The 27285-nt window shown below is 46.1% G+C and overlaps 1 protein-coding gene across 1 annotated transcript; it reads right to left on the bottom strand.

The window, feature by feature from the left end:
* Positions 1 to 15508: 15508 nt before the first annotated feature.
* Positions 15509 to 20812, bottom strand: IRX1 (iroquois homeobox 1). The gene is made up of 4 exons (XM_088131440.1): positions 20531 to 20812; positions 16960 to 17959; positions 15918 to 15990; positions 15509 to 15539 (listed from the first exon to the last, which is right to left on the bottom strand). Exons 1-4 carry the CDS (start codon positions 20810 to 20812, stop codon positions 15509 to 15511), a joined length of 1386 nt encoding a protein of 461 aa, XP_087987566.1.
* Between the last annotated feature and the right edge of the window lie 6473 nt (positions 20813 to 27285).

Genomic DNA, 27285 nt, shown 5'->3' with positions numbered 1-27285 from the left:
TCATATCACCTGAGATTGGCTCACCAAACACCCTGTGTTTCAGCAAAGACTTCATGCATTCAGCTGAAAACTATCCAGTTCACTCCAGTATATTCACTGCATCTTGGTTCAAGCATACAAGTGATGATTCACATGTTGGTGAACTATCATGGATTAAGAACAAAACAACTGCTTTGCTAGATCTGACTAAACATTCATTTCGTCCAGCATTTTGGCTTCAGAATCAGCAAGCTGGTGCCTGTAAGAAGGCATAGGACATAATTGTCCCAAGTTATTAATACAAAGATAAATGTATTTATACACAGGAGTTACTTTAGCAGTGATTGACCTTTCTTTCACGCATCATAGATGTATGATCATTCCTAATATCAGATTGAATACAAAGAAAGTTTGCAAGTCAGAGATGAGTCACCAAGAACTGGGTAGGTAAACGTTGTAGAAGACCTCTGTTAATCTATGGTAGCCAATAATCAGGAGTCTGGTAGCACCTTTTCACACAAATATATTTTATTAAAAGTCATACATTTTCATGAGCTACAGGCTACTTATACCTTTTAATAATATTTGTTAGTCTAAAAAGGTGTTAGTCAAACTCCTGATTTATGGGTGGGCAAAGTTTCTCTTAATGACCTGAAGCTGAATGTGAAAGTTGGGAGCCAATGTGGTGTAGTGGTTACAGTGCTGGACTGGCACTGGGGGGAGATATAAGTTCAAGTCTACTGTCAACCACAGAAGGTCATTGAGTGACTTGGGGTCAAACACTCCTTCACAGCTCAATCTTCCTCACAGGGTTTTTGTCATGGGAAAAATAGGGAGAGGGGGTGCTACACATACCACCTTGAGCTCCTATATGAAAGGTAGGATATAAATCTAACAAATAAAGCAGCAACTCTTGCTGCACCCCCCCCCCATTTATCAATATACCTTTGCTTACTACCTTGTCTAATGGTGAATTATTGCATGTTCAAAAGCTTACAGATTTTTTTTTTCATCTTGAATAAGCCTAGGAGGGGCATTGCCTCCATAATAGTTATTGATGAGAATGTGATGGGCAAGAATATGGAATAATAAGGTTGTGAACAAATGAGGGTGGGGACAGTGAGAAGAATACCCCGGTTATACCTTCCTTGTCATCCCAAGTCATCAAAGAGGAGAAAACAAGTGGTACACATTGGAGTCAATGCAATTTAACGGCTGAAGTGTTGGGACCAGGGACACCCAGGTTCAGACCCTCAGTCATGGAAACTCACTAATGAATTGGGCTTATTACTCTCTCTCAGCTCAACCTATCCCCAGAATTGTAATGTGGGGAAATGTTGGAGGACATCTTATGGTCTTGGAGAAAATATGAAATATGAATCTTCTTAAAGAAATAAACTCTCCCCAACTATTAACTTGATCAAATGAAATTTACTTAGACACTTCTGGATGATGTTTCTTCCTTCCTCTCTGACCTGTGTTTTCCCCCTATCCAGAAATGTCTTCTTCTCCCTCCCTTTCAGCCTTTGTCCCTCTTTCATGGAGTTTCTAATTTTTATGTCAAGTGTCTATCAAAATCCATGAGCAGAAAGGAAAACAAAAGCTGATGGGGCCTGCAGCTTCTTCCTTCACTTTCACTCTTTTCCCCACCCAGAAAAATGTGAATCTAACCATTAACCTACATCAAACCATGTTGCCGAGAGTGTCAGAGGGGAAGAATGCCTTCCTGCCTGCCATTCCTGGCATTCACTTGCACTGAGCTAGGGAGTTAATGTGTGATTAATTTGATTCATAAACATGTTAATCACTTCACTGTGTGAACTGGTTAACATGCCCCACAGCCAGCACCTTTCTTTAAAATGCTTCTGTCTCTTTTACATACACACACACAAACGCACACACACTGCTCAAATGTATTTAATATTTTAAACCCGTTTTCTCTAACATGCCCTTAAGCCTGGGCTTAAGCTGTGCTGCTGCTCCTGAAGGCTGAGCCCTGGAATTCAGTTTCAGTGCCAGCAGCCTCTTCCTGTAGTCTGCTTATTATTTATATTACGCCACCAGCGAACATGGTGCTTTACAGAGTTAAATGGGCAGCCACGCCAGGCCCCTGCTTGCAAACAGCTTACAATCTAAACCATAGAGGGCCTTAGGAGAAGGGCCAGTGGGAAAGATGGGAGGGAAGAAAAGCAGGTGGACCAAGGCTGCTATACAGACTTTAAACTTGGATACAGCTGGGAAAAAGGATAAATGTGGAGTAGTAGGTTGTGAGAAAAAGGTGTTTAAGGGACATGGAACCGATGCACTACATTCATGTTTGGGTCAACAGTTACATATACAGAAGGCAGCAAGAGGCACAATTGTAATGCTAGATGATGGTGTTCCTGATCCCAACACTGTAGCCATTAAATTGCATGGACTCCAATGTGTATCACTTGTTTTCTCCTCTTTCATGACTCAGGATGACAAGGAAGCTGTAACTGGGGTATTCTTCTCACTGTCCCCACCCTCATTTTCTCACAACCTCATTATTCCATATTCTTGTCCATCACATTCTCATCAGTAACTATCATGGATATACACTATCATGATGGTGTATATGGTGTATATGGTGAATGTTCAGCAAGCAAACATTCCCCCATATGACAAGAATCAGGGGAGTGATGAGCTCTGAGGTAGAAGACAGCAAAAGAAAACTTCCATATACTGAGGTAGATAACCTCTAAATACCATATAGTGGGACAAGCAGCAGGAGGTGGGCATCATTTGTGGTCTGATTTAACAAGGGAACTCCTACCGTGAATGTGAGAATTTTGGGGAAACTCTTCAGAAAGCTTAACTGTCTTCCTGCATCAGACCAACAACCTCCCAAGCCCATAAACTGGACAGCTCATCTTTTTAATTTCCCTTCTTCCCTCCCCAGCATCACCAGTGCTCAAAAGTGTATCGCTTCAAAACATGGAAATGCCACTAAAATGGGCATGCCTAATCCTTGCAGACAGAATTTGTCTTAAGGATTTGGAGATTCCTCTCTTCCCACTTCTGCAAAGGTCATGGTGGAGCTCTTAAGGGCAAAGGGGCCATCTGGCAGCTGTTGGGGACAGTGAGGGCCAGCCAGGTTATTTCCAGCCATGTTGGACTGTTATGGTTGTCCCTCCAGCTAAGACAGCCCATAATAGGGGAGAAAAGACTCCATTATTTTTGCAAGAAAAGTGGGAAGTCAATGCTGGGCTTTTTCCCAATTGCACCTATCTAGAGCACAAACATGCTCCAGCAACATTTTGGGGTTTTTTTGCCGTGTACTCATGCTGTTGTTATCGTATCATCCCCAGCTGATATCTGAGGCAGCTTAAAGTTGTCCTCAGCTACTCTATATTAAGGTTGTGTTTTTCCCCTAAAGCAGGCAATGAGCTATAGGAATTTTGCTGTGGGTGTGTTCTGACCTGCTTCACCAACCAATTGTTCAACACTGATCAGGTGACGCTGAAGACAAGCCTGGCACCTACTGGCCACTTCAGGCTAATGCGGGCACACCCCCTCCTCTCTCGCCCTTGGGCACTGTCTTCCAGGGCTATTCTGTTTTGAACAGTGGGAAAGTCCAGTTTTTTAAAATTGGCCTATCCCTGTGTACCTGCCAATTCCTGACTCAAAGACCTGGATCAGCCTGAACAGTAGCTATAGCATTGGGGATGGGGATGAGGGGGCTGTAAGGTGAAGTGAGAAAGACCCAGAACTCTCTCTGCTGTACATCTATGAACTTGTCAGCTATCGTCCAGGGCAATTTTGAACATGGGTTTAGAACTTTTTGGAATAGCACTAAACCCGCGTCCAAAGGAGCCCCATTATCAGCTCTGGTCTGCCCAAGTGTTTTGTAGGGATGAGTTAAAAGTGATCCTGATGATTGGCTGATATCAGTTGATCATCGAGCTTCTTTTGGATGGCTTTAGCACTATTCCAGAAGAATGTTAAATCCAGGTTCAGAATGCACCTGTGCAAAAACAAACAAACAGCCACTTGCACCAAACTTGAGCAAATTTTCACAGATTTCACAAAATTTGCTCCTCCAGTACCCCTAGCTCTCACTAGAGAGCGTATATCTTCCCACCAGGTAGTGACATTTAGCAGAAAGGGAGGAAAACAAAGCCAGGGACATCACCAATCATATACATGCTGGCCTATAGTGTCAGTGGAAGCAGCAAACTTTATGCTGGTATAGTTTTCTGCTAGCTCAGGGACTGGCAGACAGCACTTTAACTTGGCTATACAGAAGAGCCCTCTGTCAGTGTAATGCTGATTTACAGTACAAAGTACTGATGCAATTATAATTGTCTCTGTATTAAAAACAGGGCTAATACTTCCAGTAGGCAGAATAAGGCAATGGTAGCCGCATACACACTCCTGGTTCTTCTACTGGAGGGCTGTCATGGCTTCTGGGATGGTGGAGGAGAATGCTCCATTATTGGTGATTCAGCTTCCAATCACATGGGCTTCTAGAGGTGGGGAAATAAGACCATCTTTTTTTTTTTCCAGTTCAGGCAGCAGAATATTCAGGGTCGATGATCTCAAGCAAACAAGTTTAATTCCCTGCAGAAGAGCAATATAAGTGAAATTGGGTAGGAGCTCTCATCCATCTCATTACCATCTCTTTGTCATGATTGTTAATGAACGATATCTGCCCTGAGGAGTTTACAGTCTATGCACCACCTTGCTCAATTAAATGCCCCTTTGATTTCAGATATATCCTTAATGTTCTTGTTCAATAAGATATACAAGGGTTTTGCTTTGTATGGGAGTAGAACCAAGAATGGGGCAGAAGGGGAATTGCACTTATACTTGATACTTCCCCAGGAGTGCAATCCCACATATGTCTACTCAGCAGTAAATCATTTTGGGACTTTTTCCCAAATAAGATTATAGAATTTTCACCTCAAGAATATTCTTCTCGTAGCAATTGGCTGAATTCAGCGCTTTTAAAAGGTCCTTAAAAATAACAACACACAATTTGGATTTTGTTTTGCTTCACAAGAAGGCACTGTTGGAATAGTAGAGATAGATGTGGTGGGAGTCTTCACTTCCAACTGTCCATGCCTTTAGTGTATAGTTTCAAAGTTATTTTGGTGATTTCTGTTTTCATAGTAGAATAGAATGATTAAGAATGGTCAAGAGTCAATTTTGATTATGGCAGTATATAAATATTACAAATAATCAAAAATGGACAGAAGGCACTGAAGTAGTCAAAACCCACTTCAGACATATTGAACTCAAACATTTGATTTTGGCAGCTTAGAATTAAAATCAGTCTAATATTTATGTAGTCAATATTACACAGTCATTATGATGTATTTAGACACAAATCCTGCCATAACACATTGGAAATATATCAAGGAAAAAAATCCAACTTTTCTTCTACTATGGTTGCTAAGGAGAAATTAACATGGGTAAACTCATGACAACTCTGCTGCTCTGAGTGGTGAAGTGTGTCTCACATTTACATGGTATTAATCAATCTGAAATCAACACTTTCAATAAATCCTGGCCATTAACATTCATGTAAATGGCAAGCAGTGAAATCTTGAGCAGAGAAAATTCACCTTTTACTATTTTTTATTGTGCCTTTTCAGGGTACACAGATACAGACACACAAATGTTTGTGTAAAAAAAGAAGAACGAACCAATGGAGCAGCTAATCCTGTGATAAATATGTTTAAATAAATAAGATTGTAGTTATGCACTTATTCATATTCATATAGAGAGATAAGTCTAATTTCTCAATGAGAAAATGGGCAACTGAGCATACAAACAGAGAAGCAGAGCCTGCAAAGGATACTTTTCATCAGATAGATAAGGCCTGCACACAGAGTGAGAGAGAGAATTTGTAATTCAATAAATGAAGTGAGACTTGGAAGTTTACATCTAAATGTATGCTAAATTGAATCAGATTTATTCTCATGGTTTTAGGCATTCTTCATAGAAGTAAGATCTTCACTAAAGAAAATGCATGGTTAAGTAGGGATTATTAAAAATTATCCAACCCATCAGACTCTTATTTTGCTAAACAAAATCAAGATTGCCAAACACTTTTCCCATAAAGTTAGAGATGTCACTGCAAATACATTTGATGATGACGATGATGATTAAAAAGGGTTGACCTTGACTGAAAAAGAAAGGATTTGTATGTTTGAGTAGTAAATCATGCAAATCTACTTTACAAGTATGGCCGTCATGTGAAACTGAATGGGATTAATAGCTAAACTCTCTGTCATATATGAATGGAACTTTGCATGTAAGGAAAAAACCCTCATGAACTAATGCAACATGATTGCAATTTAATGCAAAGTTACTTGAATGACATTATCAGACTTTGGAAAAACTGTGAATTTTGTTCTACTACTTTGCTGCTCACTACAGCTAAAAATGCAATAATAGCAGGAAGCTTCCACGCCCCCTTTAAATACATGAGTTTGAAGACAGAAGAGTGTGGACTTCCATCTGTATCTCTTCCCCCCAACACGCGCACACACACACTTACTTTTCTCCTTGACCCATAAAAAAACATGATGTCAGGAAAAGCGTCCTTTTTTAATCCTCATTTCTGATCCTCCCACTACCCTGCCTATAGGAAAGAACTAATTCAGAGATGCATATTTTTCACGTGAGAACTGCAACTTCCAGCTGGGAGTTGTATGTTGCAGACGAGGGCCATGGAAGAATGTTTTCTTTGTGCTGTGATTACTTTTATTAGAGAACTTATCCATTTTGTTACTCATTAAGTTTAAACCGCATTCCATTTGTTACTCATTTGTTCAACTCACATTTTCTCATTCGTTTTCATGTCCAGCTTTTTTTGGTTTTCCAGTACACCCTGGAAATTGTATCATTGAAAGGCATTCTGGGAAAACCTGTGGTCGCCTGAAACCGGCCAGCCTCTGTTGGCAGCTACTTCCTATCCTCTCACCTCATTTTTTTCCCCATATAAGAACCTAAGTTTCCACATTCCCCTCACTCCAGATGATCTGAGAAAACAAAGTAGGGACAGTTGGTGCGGTGTCAAAAAAGTCACGGGGGTAGCTGTGATCGCATGACTGAAGCACTGCGCTTTTTTATGAGTGGTGCGTCTAAAAAAGAGGAGGGGCTTCAGTCACACAGTTGTGGTCACTATCTTGACATTTTTTTACCCACACATATATACACCCCTTCTAGAGGCAAGCAGAAGGTAGTGCCCCTTCCCCAGTGCCAAAACTGTCTCTGCTGGCACTGGGGAAGAGAAACTTCCTGCACCCTGAAATACATGACAAATGGTCACAAGTGAAGTAATAAAAATGAAGCATATCATAAATGATGGCTATTTATAGCACTCTTTCTGATGAAGGGACAACCAGTAAGTCCAGCTTTTAATGACACAAAAAGAATGCACACCCTCCAAGACCACAAATCAGAAGAAGGCCGATAGCAATATGTTAGTCTGAAAAAATGCTACCAGACTCCTCCTGATTTTTGGCTACCATAGACCAGCACATCTCTCCTCCTACAGGTTCCTCCAAGACCAAAAAATCCTGGTCCTCAACACAATGCAGTTCAACAGAATCAGTTCACACATCCATATATAAACCAGCACTAAGTATCAAGTATCTACTTGGGAAGAAATGGGTCTGAGGCCAAAAACAAGACTGCAGGCTTTCATATACTGATAGTCTTTGTTTAGCGACTGCCTCGTTTAGTAACCGTTTGCAGTTACAACAGTGATGAAAAAGTAACACTGTGACCAATCCTCGCATTTACAACCTTCGCAGGTCTGTAAAGCAAAGGAAAGCTGAAATAAGATAAGCACAGTTGTGGTTTCACTTAGTGACCGCTTCACTTAATAACTGAATTGCCAGTCTCAATTTTGATCGCTAAACAGGACTACCTGTAATCTCAAAACACAGAATTTTCTGTGGGCTAAGAGGAATGCTGGGGTGCCTTAGGCTTAGTGCAGCTGGGGTGAGAACCAGTAGCCTTTAAGCAAGAGAGAGAAAAATGTTCCTGCTCTGGGAAGTGGATACATTTGGGAGGCTTTTGACATAAAAGTGAGAACCTAAATCATCCTTCCCCAACCAGCTGTGCTCCAGGTACCTTACACTGTAATCCCCATAATTCCCAATCAACATTGGCAATATTATGGGAGAGGTAATTAAACAGACAGTGGGATCCAGGCTAGGGAAGAAAGAACAACAAAATGAACTATACAGCATCAGCCCTTTGCTTTATCTCACAACTCACCAGATCAACCTGTAGCGAGCAACCTGTGGCTCACAGTTGTACAAGAACAATTCCTACCAGCCCTTATCACTATCAGAGCTGGTTGGAGTCGGGTGGCATCAAAAATCAAATCAAATAAATAAATGGCTATGTAAGCCAGGATTCATGGGGGCTGGAGTCCAACAAACACTGAGAGGGTTTCAAGTTGCTCTTATCTTGGCTAACAAGGTCTGAACCTTAAAAGAGAGAGACTCCCACCTGGCTTAAAAAAGGCTTGCATGCCAGTATGATTTGCTGGACTGGGGACCGGAGCAGACATTTGCTTTTCATGGCTTTGAATTGGATGTGCATTCTGAAATCTGAAATCAGATTTATAAAGCTATATTGGTACACAGAGAAAGGGAATAAGGGAGACGCATATCTTCCTTTCTCACAAGAGCCAGGGTGGTAAACTGGCTACAAGGTTCAACTTCACCCTCTACTGTGGAAATTCACTGGGTGATTTTGGACCAGTCACACTCACCTAATTTAACTTAGAAGGCTGTTTATGGAGACAAATGACTGGACAGCCATTTGTCCAGAATGGTTTGAGAATTCCTGCACTGGGCTGGAAGACCTCCCAGGTCCCTTCCAACCCTATGATTCTGTGGTAACATGGTGGGATCTGGGGGGTGGAGGGAAGAAGTTGCTCAATGTACTTCAACAGGGGCAGGGGCAGGAAAAGAATTCTTCACACAACATACTTAAGTAACGAATGTGCAGCATATTGCCCTGTCTGTGGTCTGCTGCCCCCCACCGATCTGTTTCTCAACCTAAAAGGGGTGGTGGTGGCAATGAATGGAGGGAGAACTGCCATGATCCATTAGCCATCACAGCTAAACCACATGGAGCCTCCATATTCAGATGCAGCATATCTTAATTGCAGGAGGGGCCTGGGAAAAGAAATGGCTGCGTGTGAACTTCTGAGAAACATTTGTTGGAAAGCCAAAAGCTGGTGTATCTCCGGCTAATCAGGTGGGGTTCTTTCCCCCTTCTGTAGAATGGGTAGATTCCTGCACAAAGGGTGAATAACATCCCTTCCAAATGGGGACCTCTTCTTTTTAAGAAGGGAAGCAGGGAAGAAAAGGCCCCATTTCTCTCTCTCTTCTCTTCCCTCTCCATGCCCCCCCTCCCTCCACCCCCTGCACACTGTCTTTGTAACAGTCTCTCATCCAACAAGGACGATTGAAACTTTATAGCGCATGATTCATAGGCCGGATCTGTTTCTGGAGCCAGGGGGGTGCATATTACATTAATCAGTGTCAGCCCACTAAAAGAGAGACGTGCATATGAATTCTCCATATTGCATGGCACTGGGGAGAGATAAATGTGCTTGAGAGCCAATGGACCGGCGCGCCATAGGAAAAAATAAAGCAAATATGATTCTCTGACAGTCACTCACACAGAGATTCGGCTGGTTCTCAAAGCTAAAAATATCAGGCCCATTTGTCCGGGAGTAAGACCGTGGAACTTAATGGGACTTCTTTTGCAACATACAGAGGCTCGAACTTCCCGGACTAGATTCTTCTCCCCCACCCCCGACAAAGGAAGAAATAGGTTCTTTGAGTCCTAAAGGGCCAGAGGCCGCGGGACGAGCGCGGATTCGGACGGATGGCGAAGGCCTTGTCCCGAGGTAGCCGGCCTCCCCCCCCCGCCGCCGCCCCTCCAGAACCATAAATCAACGAAAGGCAGCAGCTGTCCTGCAAATGAAAACGCCGCGGATAGAGGCCGAACCGAAAAAGCGTCCTCCTTTTCTGGAAAGCAAGGATTAAGCGCGTCGCTCTTTTCTAACCGACAAAAATAAATGGCTTGCGCTGGTACCGATCGATCGCGTAAAGTTCAATTAAAAGAAAAAGGGGGTGGGAAAGCAGGGCAGCCGCGGAAGAACAGAGCCGCTTCATTGGGCTCCGCAAGCACCCCTTGCAGGCTAAACGCCTCTTCTCGACGCGACGGTCGAGGCTTCGGGTTGCCTCTTCTCTTCGCAGCCTTGACTCTGCAGCCTCCCACCCCTCTCGTCTTTCTTGACCGGCTTTCCTTTAAACGGGTACCCGCCAGACTGAGTGGGATAAGCGCTTCCCTATTTCCCACTCCTCGAGGCCATGGTATCCGCGGCGCATGGAGTATGTAGTCCACACTCCTGGGGCGTACCGGTTGAGGACTATAGTACTGAGTAACTATGGCAAGAGCAAAGAGCCGCTGAGGTTGCTCGGCTTCCTTGCCTGTTTTCTACGAAGCGCTGGGTACAAGATCCGAGTGCTACACTTCCTGCTACCCACATTGATGATGATAGCACAATTAAATTCCAATACACTATTTCCGCATAAAACTGTCCAAGATTAAGGCTGAAATGTTGCATACACCCCTAACAAGTCCCTCTCCGAGATTTGCGCCGAAGTAACGTCGGCTGCAGCTTTCCTCCAAGTTAAAGCACTGTTCTAGCGCCGCGTTGTTCTGAGGCAACCTTCCCCAACCCCGAGCCCTCCAGATGTCCGGGATTTCATCTGCCATCTTCCCCTCCCGGAATGGGAGGAGTGGTCCAACAAAACTAGAGGGGGCCGGCCAAGCTACTCTACCCGGTTCTCCCTTCAAGCTGTCCGGCTGGCTCCCCCGGCTGGGGTGGGCGGGCTTCTTCTAAGGAGCCCTCCGTTTGAGAGAGGAAGCTCCGCGGTGCCCCGGAGGAGCCTTCTGCTTGCGGGGCTCGAGCCCGCGGAGAACGACGCTGCTTCCCGCTTTTTGCCAACACCCGGGCGAGCCGCGCTTGCTCTTTCTTTTCCCTGCTTGCTTTTGAAAGGAAAGAGCAACTCAAAGGAACCGGAGGGCTTCTCGCCGGCGGGAAGCGGGAGAGCAGGACTGCACGTACTGAAACAAACCGCCTGGCGTTTGGCGTTTGGCGTTGCCGCCCGATTTGCCGGAGGAGGAAGCGTTGTGGGTGCTTGGGGAGGGCAGCTCTAGCGCTACTGGAAGGCCGAGGCGGCTCCTCGCCAGAGCGAGAACTGGGGGCGACGAATGCTGGGGTTTTCCACCGCGGCGAACTCAGCACTTTCCCGCGCCTGCCGCTCTTGAAGACAAGAGCGCGGCGGACGAGGCCGCTGGGCTTCCCGCGCAGGCCGCGGCTCTCGCGTTTTGTGGCGTGGATGCCGCGCGGAACCCTGGGCCGGCCCGATCCAGCTCGATGGAGCGGGGTACATGTGGAACTCAGGCCGGAAAGTTCGGAAGTCTTTCCCCTGCCTGGGAGGGGCTCGATCCCAGGGGAACAATATACCCAGCGTTGGAGTCCCGAGGTTGACGAGAGATTTACGCACGTGCTTAAACCGCTTCCACTGAAATAACTCAGACTTTAATGGCACTTGGACTGAACTGGGAAAAGACTGGGGAGGGAAATGACAAACAGAGCTTCATCTGCGTCGTTCTTCTGCCAGCGCTGACTTAATCGGGAAACGTTAAAAAGTAAAAAGTTGTTTTGCGTCCCCTACATTCCAAAGCCAATGGGACTGTACTGTTTTCCAATAGAAGAGTCCTTCCCCCACCCCCGACAAGGTCACTGATTGATCTTCTGCAACTCACCATACAGTATACTAATTTCAACCACCACCACCCGTTTCTGACCTTATAATAACCTTGAGGGTGGTCGGAATGACTCTCGAGGTAACGTACAGACCTTCTAAACCTCAGATCGATGCATTTCAGAACTTGTGATGCAGCCCTTTGAACAGGGGCGGAGAAGGCAGCCATCCTGAACTCAGTGGGGCTTACTTCTAAGGAACCTACAAAGGATCAAGCTATCTCGCTCCCTTCGCCTTTCAAATCAATGGAACATGTTTTAAAGCGCTTCCTTTTGCGTTGCCGACCGTTCCGTTCAGCACAAGCTCAGGCTGAACGGGCGGGGGCCTAAAAGAACCTGCTGTTGCCTTGCATGTATTTCAAGGCTGCATTTGAATTTAGCAAGGCTAAGGGACCCTTCCCACATTTAATACAAAGAGATGCAAACAGATCTTCCCCAGGGTCGGAGGCATGAAAGCTTTTTCTGCAGATCTGTGCCGCGTGAAGGCTGCTGGGCAAGGGGAGGGACGCTAACGCGGGACAACATTTTAGAGCAAGTGAAGACTTCGGGCGGCTTTGCTTTCCCCATTCCCGGACCATCCTGGGGAGAAAATGATTCCGCTGCGAGCCTACAGAGGGCGCTGCGAGCTTTGCTAAGGAGGGCTTCTGCTTTAGCGCTAACCCTCCTGTTCCAAGTCCCAAGTCCTTAGACCGGCGAAGGCGCGCGCTCGCGGGCGCCCAAAGCTCTCGCCCGGAATGCACTTTTGCTTTCACCCGCGGAGCAAACCAGCCCCGTTTCTATCTGTGGCTGTGCAGCGGAGCCCCGCGATCCCTGCTGCTCGGACTGCTTTCTTCGGGGAGCGAGCAATGTCCGATTTGGGACGCTAGTCGTTAAGCGAAAGCCCTGCTCGTGCTCGACGAGAGCGAATCTCACTTGCTGAGCGAGGGGGAGGAGACCCAGCCAGAAGGCCGGAAGGGGATCCTTCGCTAAATTCGTTCAATCCCGTGCGGGCTGGGAGTTTTTCGCGGGGCTACGTCCCTGTTTCTTGCGCCCTAGAAATGCAGTCAGTTATTTCCCCGCGCGTTCTTTCGTAACATTCGTACTTCCAAACCTTCAAGCGCTAGAGATTTTGAAAGAGAAAGAGAAGAGAGCGAAGTTTATAAGCGTGTATGTGAGAAAAGGATGGATGGAAGGACAGACAGACAATTTTTCAGGATTGCCCTTCCGTTTAATGCGAACTGAAGGCGATGCACGAACCTCTCTTGCTCTCTCTCTCTGAGAAAAGCGGCCCTGTACAATCCAAGAGCAGAGGAACTTGTTTTTAGCAGACTTCCTGCCCTTAACTATCTGGAGAAATAAATCCCATCGCTTTCTGCCACGGTCGCACCCAGCTTCAAGCACACTACAAACTGCACTTCTGAGCCAGCTTGCTAGGAAGTGTGCCTTGTTGCACTCAGGGGCTCTTACTTCCGAGTAAGCGGGTCTCGAGCCACTGTGAGGTGAGTAAATCTGCTGCACCCACATCACCTACTAAGAAGCACAACTTCCTAGATAAGCAGGTACAGTGCTCGATTACGGTCAGACTTCCTTAGAAATAAGGCTGCTTGCAGTCCAGTTTCTGAAAAATTCCGGAGAAGATCGGGCAGCAAGCAGCTAAACTTCGGCTACTTGTTAAGGACACGCGCGCGCTCCCGACCGCCAGCCGCCTCCTAGGTCCAAATAACAGCAGCGAAAAAGCCTGTCGTGCCATTCGTTTCTCCCGCTACAAAGATCCATCCGTGCTCCCCCACCTTTTTTTTTTTTTTTTTTGCTACAGGGAAGAATGGAAGGAAAAAAGGGATCCACAAAGCACCGGCAAATTCTCTCAAAGGGGAGGAAAAAATCCTTTTTTGCATGCAGTGCTCTCGCAGTTAAAGGAAAACGGAAGAAAATCCAGATCAATATTGTCACCCTTGATGGGGAATTTATTAATATTTGATTTCAAATCTCGTTCTGGTTTCCGACAAGTCCTGCTCCGAGGATTGCGCAGTTCGGATAGGCTGTCTCCAGCATGATTTTTTAATGACTTTCCCAGCTGCTTCTTTCCATTTTCCACCGTCAACAACCATCTGGTATCTGATTAGCACCTCAATGCTCATTTAGCATTCTCATTTAGGAAAAAGAGAAAACTCGGGGCGGGGGGGGGGCAGAGAGAGAGAGAGTCGGTGGAGAGATGGGAGCCCCTGGAAAAATATTGCAACTTTTTCAAGAGCTAGCCTTTGGAAGATTAGCCAAGCTTTGGGGAACTTGCTGCTTCTTCTCTCATTCCTTTCCTTGTTAAGAAGGCCAATGATTTACAGTTTCTTTTTCTTTTTGCTACAAAGATTGCAAGCTAAAATTCCAGAAGGGGGATGGGGAATAGACTTCCAAAGGCTCATCTCCACCTCAAAACTCAATCTTGACATCCCAGTTTTATTTTCTATACCTCCGTTTTCCTATCTCAGCCATGAGATAAACTAGTTTTGCAGTCAACATAACATAGGGAACTTCAGAGAGCCACTTAATAGGAGGCCTCTGTACTGAACCTGGTGCTTGGTTTAGAAAACAGCCATTCCCCTTATCAAGGAAGAATTAATTTCTCTAGCACAAAAGAGCAACACATTTGCAGGTCGCTTCCAGGGAAGGGGCATATTCACCCCCTCAAATGAAAGCATGGTTTGATTTAAGAGAGAAAGCCATCCTCTCACAAGCATGAAAAAATACACACTGTGAGTGTGCCACTAAGATGCCACTTGCTGCAGAAATTGTCATAAGTATTTAATGTTGACCATGTCGAGTTTAAATAATTTATCCATCAACTGCCTTTTTAACCTAGGATTGCAGTTCTAAATATACTTACCTGAGGGTGACATTCATTAGTTCAATGGGATTTACGTCCGAGTAGACATGTGTTGGGCAGTACAATAATTACTTATTGATTAAACTTAAATACACTTGCATGCTACTAATACCACAGAACAAATATATTTTTGAAGTACTTTTGGAAATTTAAAATAGCTGAGATTTTCAGATGCAAAATGCTGTCATTCCTAGAAGAAGAAAAAATCTTGTTTTCTATTAAATAATTTTTTAGCTGCATGGCTAATTATTTAAAGTGTGCCAGTTCTATTATATTCATGATTAGTCATCCAAGCTTTAGTTGATTAATCTACCAACTAAACAGATTAGTGCTTAAAGCCCTACTAATATTGGATGGAAAGCAATACAAGTCTTGAGTTTTCCTTATGCAAAACCAAAACTCATTTGTGCAGGGCAAAGTCATAATTTCATTTTGTTTATTAGGCAAAAATATACGATTTAGACAAGTTTTTGCTGTGGCACTATTTACAATTTGAAACCACTTTATATACAGAATAACACAATCACATGAGAAACCTTTAGCAAAAACAAGTTACCCAATCAAGGTTAGAATTACACTTTCTTAAAATGGAATAATGGAAAAGAGGAGAGTCCAGTTAAGAGCTGGATTTTTTTTTTTTTTTTAATGAATTGGTACTACCTTATTGCAAAAAGAGATTGATGGGAGTCATTTAAATCATTTCCATTTTTGTTTTGTTCTTTAGACCCGTCTGTGAAATTTCCTTTTCCACCAAAAAATAAAAAAGCAAAAACAAAAAACAAAACAAAAACCCAAAAAACATTTAATCAAGCAGAAGGGAGTGTTGTTAAAATTCACGATGTTCCCTCTTGCTGAGTCAAAGAGCTGTTGGGAAGAAAAGACAGAACCATCTATCAGTGAAAGCTCAGCTACTTCTCACCCATCTGCACCAGGGAACAGACTAGATTAAAAAAAAAAAAGGACACACACACGCACACACACACACACACACAAACACGCACACACACACACTAGAAATGCAGTGTGACATTGGTGGTGGGGGAATTCGGTTTTGGAAAACACACACACACACCAAACTTCCAGGCGAACGTATATAGTTTGCAAGTTTATACCACTTTGAAAAGCTTTACTGAATTGCTTGATTGTTGCTTTGATTTATGATAATGAGGGTGTGCTTGGATTAGTCTGTATTATCCAAGCACTTTCTTTCCTTTAAGTAAATTTCACTGAACAAGAACTCACTTGTCCCGGACAGGCTGAAAGGGAGATTTTAACTGCTGAGGCGGAGAGTCGGTTCTTGGTACATTTTCTCTTTCTGCAGAAGAAAGAGAGAAAGAAAGAAAGAAAGAAAGAAAGAAAGAAAGAAAGAAAGAAAGAAAGAAAGAAAGAAAGAAAGAAAGAAAGAAAGAAAGATAGTTTTAGCAAAATTTACGTACATGGGCACATAGAGCCAAAGATATATACTGTACACAAAGAATATTATTCTACCATCTCACCATACTTTTTTTTTTTTAAGGCATAATCTCTAATGAATCAGGAACCCCAGCTCAAATCTTGTGCCTACCAGGAAAATTCCCATTGAGTTCAACCAAAATGTCCAGTATCAGTTCCCCATCTGCTGCATAATATAATATGAATAATAATATTTTTATTATTCTAATACCTTTAATAGTAATTTAATACTAGAAGGGCAATGGACAGTTTTGGTTTTTGAAAAGCCTTACCATTTTCCCCCCTCCAAAGTCAGCTAAATATGTTCATGCTAACTTCATGTTTTTCAGAAGTCAAAAGACTTAACAGTTCTGTTAAAACAGAAAAACTTGGGCTATCACAATTTTCTTAACCTTTTTTTTCCACTTGGGTTGTAGATGGATTCCACCAGCTCTCCAAGGCAGCTCCCCTTTCTGTCATAGGACAATCTACCAATGATGGATCTATTCAAGGACCTGATGTTTCATGAGAGGGAGCCCCAGAATTACTGCACCAGTGTGACTGAATTCCAGTTCAGTGAAAATAACCTTGAGAGACAGGAGGAAGAGGTGCAGCATGAACAATGGTCTGATAAGAGAAATCTGAGTCCAAAGCAGGAATGGGGGTGGAGAAAGTGTCTGAGAATCGACCTTCCCTAGTTCTCTGGAATGTAAAGGCAGGGAGGGGTTACTGTAACCTTACACAAAGGTAGTATTAGTATTCTTGGTTTTGGTTTCCTGCTCTGGACTACCTTGAAAGGCTGACCCCAAGCCACTTGCAAGGGGCCTCTTTATCTGCTTGTTTCAAACATTACCTATGTGTTTGGGGCTGGTCCTCTCAGAAGGCTTTTCAGTGCTGAGTGCTGTCAACACTGAAGGCTGCTGCTGGGCTTGAAGGTGGTGGTTATGATGGGCAGCATGGTGGTGATTAACTCCCAAAAAGGACCTCACATTTAGCAAGGAGCTCTGGGTGAGGAATGCCCCATTTGTCCAGTTGTGAAACTTGCCAATCTGGCAAGTGTAAAGTCCATGGCTGGGAAGGAAAGCTGGATGCTGGAGCTGGGGGGAAGTGTGGTTCACCTGGGCAGGAGGTGAAGGAGGAGCTGGCTTGCTGAGGGCCCCATCTGGACTAGTTGCTGTCTCTGCCAAAGACCAGATCTTGGGCTTGTGCATTGGGCCTTGCAGGGGGTTTTGTCTGCTGGGGCTCAAGATCCGAGTAGGGTTGTCTGAGGCCTCCTTGCCCAGGGGCAAGGCTTCCTTGGGTTTAAGTCCTTCAGAGCCTGGCATTGGCAAGGCCTTATTTTTCTCCATATGGACATCTTCTCTCCTTTGCCGCAAGAGCTCAACTTTCTCTTCCTCCTCCTCATTACTCTGCTCTCCATCATTCTCATCAATTTTGTCAATGTCAATACTCTCCAGGTCAATCTCTTCATCATCTTCATTTTTTTCAGGGTCCCCCTCATTGTCACTTCCGAAGAGATTCCCATCCTCTTGATCTTTGCTCCGTGATCCCCATGTGACCTTGTTCTCTTTCTTCAGCCTCCTCCGGGCATTGGCAAACCAGGTGGAGACCTGTGTGAGGGTCATCTTGGTGATGATGGCCAGCATGATCTTCTCACCCTTGGTCGGATAGGGATTCTTGCGGTGCTCATTCAGCCAGGCTTTTAAGGTGCTGGTGCTCTCTCGGGTGGCATTCTTAGGTCTCCCTGGGTCCCCATACTGGAATTGCCCATAAGGATAATAACCTGGAGTGGTGTGAGCAGCAAAGGTAGCAGGGTGGACTCCAGGGTTGTCTTTCAGTTCATACTGGGAACCCTGGAAGACATTCAGAGAAGCAGAAAAGAAAAAGAATGAGGAAGTTAATCAATTACTTATTTTTCACAAGCTCTCCCCATCTCTCTTCAGCAAAGCTTTCCCAAATTATTTTTCTTTCAGATAAAGAGAATGGGGAAGACATATTTCTGTCCCATCTCTCTCTCTCTCTCTCTCTCACTCTCTCTGTGCCTTCACTCTCCATCAAATCCCACCAGCCTCATTTCTGAAATCCAGATTCAGGAGGCAATATTTATTGTGCTATTAAAAATAAGCAGGCATCCTGAAAAGAGCGCTGACCCACATCAAGAAAGATAATATCAGGGCATCATCATAGGCTGCTGGGGCATGTCCAGTGCAACAGTCGCCAGGCAGATTCTTGCTCAGCCCCGGCAGCAGCTTAAAGAGAGATAGGGAGGAGAATGGAGTTGTGCTGAATCTCCCTTTTGCTCTTCCACAGACCAACAATGATAAGGCACAAATCAATCCCGCCAGAGTTAAACACACTGAAGTCACACTAATTTCAGTGGAGAAAAAATTAAGCGCATAAATCTCTCATAGGGGCTTAGCGGCATGAACTGGCATGCTTACTCAGAAGTAATTTCCAGAGTTCAAGGGGCTTACTCACAGGAAATTGGATATAAGATTGTAGCTTACAATGGATTGTCTTTGTCCCTCCATTTCAGCCACATCATGCTTTTAGTGGCATGAAAAAAAAATGCATAGAAAGGGGGAGTCTTTCTACATTGATATAATTATTTCTCAGGAATTATTTCATCCAAGAGGAACAAAACATTTTCTCCCCATTTTGAAAGTCTTTAGTGAAAGTGATTTATTTTCAGTCAATATATGTTTTATTATCAGCAGTAAACCAGGGAAATCAAATTAGCCCATCAGGTCTTTGGTATATAACATTTTATCTTCCAACAACTTCATTAGGCCTCATTATTACCACCAATTGCACATTTAAGCCTGCACACACAAACACACATTATTTTATGACTGTTCCTCAAGCTTCAGGACAGAACTTGTTCACACCTGGGCCCTGCTTTCTAGGAATCAAGTATACCCATTCTAAGGAGAAACAAGTCTTTTATCCCCCTTTGCTTCCTATCAGTGTCCATTCATTCAAAGTTCTCCTCTTGTTTTGTTTTGTTTTGGTTTTTTTAGAAGAGCAAGCTTTTTTTAAAAAAAAAAAAAATTTAAAAAGCCATCAGAGTGGAAAAGCAAAAGTTTCCTTTGCAAAGACATTGATTTTTCTGGAACAGGTTTGAAAAAGAAATTGTAAAAAGGAAATACAGATATACACTGTATGAAAAAGCAAAATGTAATTTTTTAATAATAACTCTATTAGGGCCTACTCACTATATTCCCTCATCTCACTGAGCAATTTTTGTTCTGGTTGTCGAAATGATAAATTCTGTATTCCCCTGTTGGGAATTCTTTTGAAGTAGCCACTTGAAAATCATTACTGCTTCTACTTATCATTTACTGGTGGACAGTAAGTGAAAATAGATAGTCTGTTTCAGCTGCTGCCATATATTGTACGGTTCTATAAAGATGCCTTTTTTTAAAGGAGTTCATTTATTTTTATACAAATTATATTTCATTTTTAAATGGTCATTTTTTGTCAAAGTAATGTATGACATTACCTTACTAAATATATTTACTGTTTTCTATTCAGTTTAAATAATCCTTAAACACCACAAACGTGGTAGTGGACAGCAAATCTATAAAGGATAAGCTTATACATATAATTGTTTCATATCTGTTAGCATTTACATGCCGAGCACATATAATGTGAAACAATAAACCTGAAAGAGAAAATATCTTTCTTTTGAAAACATCCTAAAAATGTTCACACTACAAATGATCAAAGAACAAGGACAATAAGCAGCTAATTTCATTTAAATTAAATTCCAGATATATCGCCATAAATGTGCCATTCTGAAGGGGGGGGGGATTCAAATGGATTTGTAATCATGGTTAAATGAAGACTCGAATATAAACAAATACCACTCCAAGTCAATTTCTTCGTTTCGAATGAAAAGTGAGAGTAATTTTATGAAATTAGGACAAGACCTGGGAAAGGCGGCGGCGCGGGAACAGAGGGAGGGGAGGGGGAATCCCGGGCCGATTCTCTTCGGAGGGGTTTAGAGGGCCCTGCGACCTCGCGGCTAGCGCGTCTCAGATCCAGCTGCGCTTTTCCGGCCACAAATCAATGAAATCCGAGGAAAGTTCCAACGGCAGCGGCAAGGCGGAGAAGCCGAAGAAAGGCGCGCTGGATAGAAAGAGCAGCCGCCGTTCCGGAAGGACCTGTCATCCACCTGGCAGCGGAGCCGAAAACTGGCCCGGGGATGCTCCGGAGACCCGCCGCGGGACCGACCGAGCGAGCTGGGAAAGCCCCGCCCGGAGCCCCGAACGCCGACAGCCTTGCCTCTCCCGCGGCCTGAGGAGGCGGCTGACCCTCGCCCGCCAAAGCCGCCCCGAGGAGTTGGAGCCCGCTCGCGAACTTTCCCGAGCGCCTGGTCGCCCCCGCCCTCCCCGCCCGCGTCTGCTCGAGGCCAGACTCACCATCTGCGAGAAGAGGGTCAAGTCGGCGGTGTAGGGCAGGAAGGCGCTGTAGTTGGCCGTGCTGTAGGGTCCAGCGGCGGCGGCGGCGTACATGCCCAGCACTGAGGTGACGGCGGCGGTGGAGCCGCTGCTCAGCTCAGCACCTCCTGGACGGCCTGAGGCGGCGGCGGCGGCAGCGGCGGCGGCGGCGGCGGCGGCCAGCACCCCCGGGCGGTCGCTGCCGCCGTAGACGGCCTGGCTGGCGCTCAGGTACTGCGGGTAGCCCAGCTGCGGGAAGGACATCCCGGGCGCGCGGGCAGGGAGGGACAGGACGCACCGCCGACGGGGCAAGAGCGAGCCAGGAGTCGGCGGCGGAGCGAGGCGGGCAGCAAGCGGAGGGCGGAGAGGCGCCCTGGCCGGGTTCTTCTTGCTGGCTGGGGCGGCAGGCAGGGCAGGCAGAGAGAAACCCCGTCCGATCCGTTTTCTTTTTGGTTCTGCGAGCGGTCCCGTCTCTCCCGCTCAGACGGATCGGGGAATTTGCATGTGGAAGAAGGGGAGGAGGGGGAGGAGGAGGTGGTGGTGGTGGTGGAAAGAGGAGGAGGAGGAAGAGGAGGAGGAAGAGGAGGCGGCGGCCGCAGTGCGTGTGGGTAAACTCGGTGGGGCGTCTTCCCTCAAATCTCGGCTCGTCTGCGCTGCTAAATCCCTTAGATGTGATCTGATCAACAATTGAGCTCCGACTGATGCGCCTGCCCTAAGGTCCTCGGCTGATCTTTCAGATACAATTTGAAGTTGATGCTTTGATTGGCACCCACTTGAGCTCCAAGCACCGCCTACCCGACCCCGTCCCCCCCTCCGCGGAGCACGTGGTTTAGCAATCCTGCCAGGGCCACTTTGCCCTGATGTGTGTGTGTGTGAGTGTGTGAGTGAGTGTGTGCGTGCCTGCGCGCAGCTGCTGTGCGGTGCGGGGTGTGCGTGCGTGCGTATTTAAAGCCCCCGTTGCTGTATGACAACCTGTCTACACGATTTTACAGCTGTCCAACATTGGGGTTTCGCTGTTTTGCAGCCTTAGTGTGTCCCCTTCAGAACAAAACAAAACAGAAACGGGATCGGGTTTTTTCCAGCACTCCCACTGAATCCTTTGCAACTCCGCTCAGAGATGGTTGAAAGCGAATGGGCCAGTCAGGAAGTTAGATCTTTTGGAGGGTGGAGATGCCACTTACTTTCCACTGACTTTCATTTTTGTTTGGATAGTATATAATCGAAGCAGTAAGTGCAAACACAGAATTAAACCAACCGGCTGCTCTTCCCAGAAACCTCTTCCTTGCACTAGAAAGCAAGTGGATACTGTACGGGGGCAAAATATAAGGCTCTGTACTGCGCCTCATCTGCATTTGCAGCAAATAAACGTTTAAAAGACCCACGCGTTCTTGGATGGGAGTAAAGATGGAAGCTCGCCAATTTTGAAGGGGGGAATCTTTTTTGTTGCTTTCTGAAACCTCCAGAAGAGGAAACAGGCGCGGGGAGCGAACCATTTTCTTCGTTTTAAGAAATTGCCGCCTAGCGGTGCACAATTTGTTGTCTTTTGTACGACCAACCATGGCGTGGCCTTGGCATCGCTCCTCTGCTCTCCGGTTTCCATTCGCTGATTTCTTCCTGTTCTCTGCCATTCTCGCACGGGCCCTGAGGCCAGGCCGCGCTGCTCCTGCCACCGGGCGGAGTGGAAGGCGCCTTTGTATCTCCCGGGCAAGGTAACAGAGACCGCAAGGGGCGCCGCCCGTCCTCCTGGGCAGTTCGTCGTGGGGCGCCTAATGCCCGCCAACCAGCGTCAAGGGAAGCGAGACCACTCCGTTTCCAGACCAGGACATGGACCGTGCAGTCCCGACTCTCTGAAGGTTTTACCGCAAATAATTCTCGCTGAATCCAGGGACTTGTTCCCAGCTAAGTCTGTGTGACTTTCCCAGCTCTGGAGAAGGTGGAAGGTGCAACACAGTCAAGGCTTCAGACTCTCCAAGGAAGCTTCGATTCGGGGGACCTCTGTTCTATGTCAGACTATTTCGCCGTAGCTTTCCGGCCTAAAATGTGTTCCAACGTGGCTTTAATCTATGCCACAAAATCTTTAATCTACAACCGCAAAATAACAGCTATCACAATAACCAGTAAAGCAGAAATAGCCTTCCACTGGGTTTACTTCTTTGTAACTAGTAGGCAATTCATGAAAGTCACTTAAAACACTTATTAGGCCCACTAACTACAGGAAGGCAGGAGACAAAAATATATGAATGTTGACTATTACCCTACTTCTTTTGATGAATTCCTATTTCAGGTGCTGTTTTTTTCATTCTTTTCTTCTATCTGTATTTCAGACATGGATTATTTATTCTGCTTGGATTAGAACTTAATCTCAGCTGTTCCTCATATGTTGCTTTAAAAAAAAAATGTTCTGGACATGTATACCTAAATCGTAAAGTATCAGTGCAACAGACAGGTCTAGGCTTAAACCTGTGCATCATGTGAGTGTCCTTGACTGAACTAACTGCACATCCAACCCTGGATCTGTGGTTATGCATGGTGTAAAAGTCAGCCATGGTTTACCGAGTCCTGAGTCCCGCTGGGTTCGTCCTTAGTACTTCCTAATTTGTTCCTCTGTTCAAGCTTTCTCCCTAGGAGTCTGGTGGCATCTTGCTCCTTCCTCACCTCCCCACTGCTGAATAAAAGATTTGGGTCACAATGCAGCCTGCGTGATGTTCTTCTCACTCAAATCAATAGGACCTGTAGCTGTATTTTGAAACAGCCAAACAGAAGAGCCAGGACTGACTGACTGACTGGTCTTCTTTCCTCCCCCCCTCTTCCCCCTCCCTCTCCATCCTGCAGAAATCCCTCAAGTGACACCGAACTCCAGGATCCCTTGGGGAGAGGTTGGCTTGACGGCCATTAAGTTACGTGGCCACGTAAATAAGGACATACAGGACTTGGAGCGGGCGGGGAGCGCTCTCTGGGCCAGGATGAAAAAGAAGCTTCAAGGTTGAAGAAGGGAGGGGTTCACCCCTGGTAACTTTTCTGGGTAACAGTTGAGTGAAGGGTGAGGGGGGAGAGAGAGGGGAGAAAGAAGAGGCGACAGTGGTAAATAGATATAGTAGTTGGTTTTCGCAAAGCCTCTCAGAAGAAAAGGGAGAAAGGAGCTGGATGGGGCCGATCAAGTGTGCTACTTTGCTAGCTCTCAATAAAACTTAGCTCTCCCCTCCATCCTGGTGCTGCTGCTACTGCTCAAGTTCCTGGTTTTGTTTCTTCCTCCAAGGCCCATTGGGCTTCCCCCTCTCTGACATTGCAGCCACCCCTGCTTTGCTTCTCCAAATTTTACCTGTGGATCTCAACTTGGCCTTTATATGATATAGCCCCCACATCACAGCTTTCCTTGTCCAATTCCTTCCACTAGTTAAAGCCCTGATTAAATCTCCCACTACCTTCCACATACCTCTAAAATCTCGAGTTTTGGTGGGGGCTTCCTGGCTTTTCGCAGCCCGTACAAGGTCAGAGCCCCCCCCCCACGGGGGGGGGGAGAGAGAATGTATGTCCCCATTCAGTGACACAGACTTCCAAGAAAGAATGCCTTGGAGTTTGAAGCCTTCCATCTAAGTGGATGCAGTCTACACATTTGCAGAGCGCTCTGCACTCTACACATCTCTTTTATGAAGTAGTGCTTTCTTCGAGGTAAGTATATATAGAAGTGCAGCCTGAATCGATTTTGAGAAACCTGGAAAATCTGGACTTCAGCCATAAGAAAGTTTAACTTGCCTCCCTCTCCCCTCCCCCATCCCTTACTGTCCCCTCCCGAAATAGGCAGAACGTCAGAAAAGCCACCAGCACTCTTGGGGCAGAGAAGAGTCTCATTCAACCAGTTACATTCCACTAGTTTGTGAGGACATTCCTCGGTTGAAATTAGCCATCAGGGCTGAAAAGGCTTAATTTTTGATGGATCGCGTTCAATGTTTTCTCCTGCGGGATTCGTGACACGAAGTTAGTCGGAGCTGTGTAAAGTTTCCTTTTCTGCCCCTCCCTTTCAAATGACACATCAAAATCCCTCTGATTCAGTCTATTTCTGGAATCTAGAATTTAATTTCTGAATAGTTTCCATTAAAAAAGGAGTACAAGTGATGCTGCCGATCTATTGGTTGAATCGCTTGTTTGTTTGTTTGTTTGTTTGTTTTTAAGACAAGGCGCCCCATCAACCAGAATAAGAGGAAAGAAACAAGGCCGGGATTAAAGCGCGAACGAGCAGGCGAAGGCAACGAGCTGGGACAAAAATAGAAAGTTTCTGAAAGGGATAACCCCAGATGGAGGCACCTTCCTGCCGAAGTGGATCCTATGCCTATTTATTCGAAAATAAAGGCCTCCCACTGAACGTAATGGGACTTGGTCCCCTGTTGAGGACTGCAGTCCCCGAGCACCCATCACCCCCACCCCGACTTCAGTGCATGCATTTCCTCATGACATAAATGAGACTTTCGAGTTCTTGAACGATGGCCGGAGCGTTCCCTGCTTTCACACCAATGGAGCCCTTTCAAAAAGTCTTCTCCGTATTAAGAAATCCTGAACTCGAAACCTTGTTTTTACTGTTGATGACGCGGGTGGTGATGATGCTTGGAGAAACTGATTTTGCTGAGAACCCGGGGACGTCTCCGATCGCTCATGGCAAAAGCCGGACCAAGTCCAAGGACTTTTCCAGCTGCCGGGATTTCGGCAGGAGTTCTCTTGCAAAGCAGTGACAGTGCAGGCCTAGAGGTCGCTGCTTGGCGGGGGTTAACCAAGGGGGCAGCTGCGGGACTGCTCGGGAAGGAACTGGGGCGACAGGGAGGGGAAAGAGGGAGAATATCGGATTTTATGACACCGCACTTGCTCAGATAAAGGCTGCGGTTCCGAACTTCTCAGACGGTTTCCCCAGCGGCTCTCGTGCGCAGCCGGCTGTTCCTCTCTCCAAGAGCGGCGGAAGAGACTGGCGAAACCCGCCGGGGCAGGTCTGTTAACAGGCTGCCGAAGTGTAGGGCTGGAGATGGCGGTGGTAAACCGTTGGGGGGGGGGTGGGGGGGGGGGGAAACAAGCCCCACCAAAAGCTGTGGGGAGGGGGGCCGAGATAGCCAGACGGGGACGCCCCAGCGTGCTTTGCATTGCTGCTCGCCTGCCTCCCGCGGGACTTGAGGGGCAATCCGGCTCCAGGCAAACCTTCCCAAGTCCCACCGCCGGGAGGGGAGGGGAGGGGAGGGGAGGGGAGGGAAAAGCAAAGCCGATGCTGCAACCAAAAATCAACCGAGAGGCAAGGACGCCGGGGCTGCTCTCCTTCGCTCGCTTCCCCGCGTTTCCTCTGCCGCTCGGCCGGGGATCGGCCGCGCGCTCCTTTTCTTGACATTTTTTTCTTCCAGCTTGGTGGAACTCCGTGGATGTACAGCGGCTCTGATTTTTGCTTTTTCCTTTTCATCCCTGGCCTCCTGTTTCTTGTGCTTTTCCTGTGAAAAGGAGTAAGGAACATGCAAGCAAACCATTTGCAAACTACTCTCAAACCGATCCCCTGTCCATCTGTGTTCAAATTTACTGCACATACGCGCAGACTTAGGATGACACACACATATTTACATTTCACTGAAGCGAATTCCGTAATCATATACCTATTACCACAACGGTCTATACATCAGCATCTATCTGTCTGGCAGAAAACGATTCCTTGTGGCCACCACAGAAGACTAAACCTGAAGGGTGATCAAAGGTCGGCACTGTTACAGGTCTTCTTGACTTCACCGCGAGATAAATAATCAGCGTGGATATCACCCAGGACAGCGGAGAAGAAAGCCTGTCCCAGTTTCTCGGGTGGGGCAGGAATCCCCACCAGGGTGTATTTTGGGAGCGTTTATTTGCTGTCTTGCTTGCAAATTCTTGGTGAGGATATGTATTTTTCGGAGCATGGCAAGGAAGAAACTCAGTGACACTTAGAAGTTGGGTTTAATTAGCTTCATTTATGTTCCCCTCCCCAAATTAAATGGCTAGGAACCAGTCAAACTCCTTTCTAGCCTAAGCTAAGTCTTGCACCAAAGTCCTAGAGAATTTAACGGGACGGATTCTGTAGTAAGCATTTAGGTACCTGTTTTTAGGGCAGTCAAAAAACGAATCCGGCGTTTCTGGCCTGTCCCACTGGCCCTTACATGTAACGGCTATATCCAATTTAACAGGCTGGGGGCCATATTCGTCTTCATCTTAAATGCTCAGTGTAGCCATTGCTTTAGCAGGGGAACGGGGGTTCCTCTTGTGTCCGAGCTGAAGGGGGGTGGTGGCGGCGGGAGAAACGCCTCTCAACAAGTTCGGATTTATGAGGCTCGTTAAACACGCGTTGTTACTTAACACTCTCCCCACTTCGAAGAGACTGGGAGACAATCCCCTCTCTCCTTCAGCCCCTCCACACACGTCGGAGCAACACGGCGTGTGTCCAACAATTACCAGTGGCCGGGAGATCCATCTCCACACTGTCATTTCCTCCCCCCCCCCCCTGCTTCGCCCCCTGTTTTTAAGCCCCGGAGCGGGCGACTTTCAACCCAAACAAACCCGTTTCCTTTAAACTTCTGGACTGTAGCTATAGCGCAGAAACTTTCGGAGTGTTGATGTAGCAGAACTTTACACCAACAAACTTAAAAGCAGCAGCAGCAGCAGCAGCAGCCCACCTGCGAGGGGCGTGGGTGTCGTCTGAAAGGTTTTCAGTTTGGGACAATGCGTCTATTTTGGGAAGAGGAACAATA

Source organism: Python bivittatus, unplaced genomic scaffold (assembly GCF_059951505.1).
Source record: "Python bivittatus isolate LINGU-HERP-01145 unplaced genomic scaffold, Pbiv_v1 ctg000960_np1212, whole genome shotgun sequence".
NCBI classification, from domain to species: domain Eukaryota; kingdom Metazoa; phylum Chordata; class Lepidosauria; order Squamata; family Pythonidae; genus Python; species Python bivittatus.
This window is presented reverse-complemented; position numbering and strand designations above follow the sequence as displayed.

Excerpts from the sequence above, each read along its gene's own strand:
- IRX1 (XM_088131440.1), bottom strand. The coding sequence starts at position 20,812 with ATGTCCTTCCCGCAGCTGGGCTACCCGCAGTACCTGAGCGCCAGCCAG. Across the intron at positions 15,991-16,959 it reads GACCAGCCCCAAACACATAG|AAAGAGAAAATGTACCAAGA; the intron begins GTAATGTTTGAA and ends TTTCTTCTGCAG. Across the intron at positions 15,540-15,917 it reads TTTCAGCCTGTCCGGGACAA|CTCTTTGACTCAGCAAGAGG; the intron begins GTGAGTTCTTGT and ends TCTTCCCAACAG.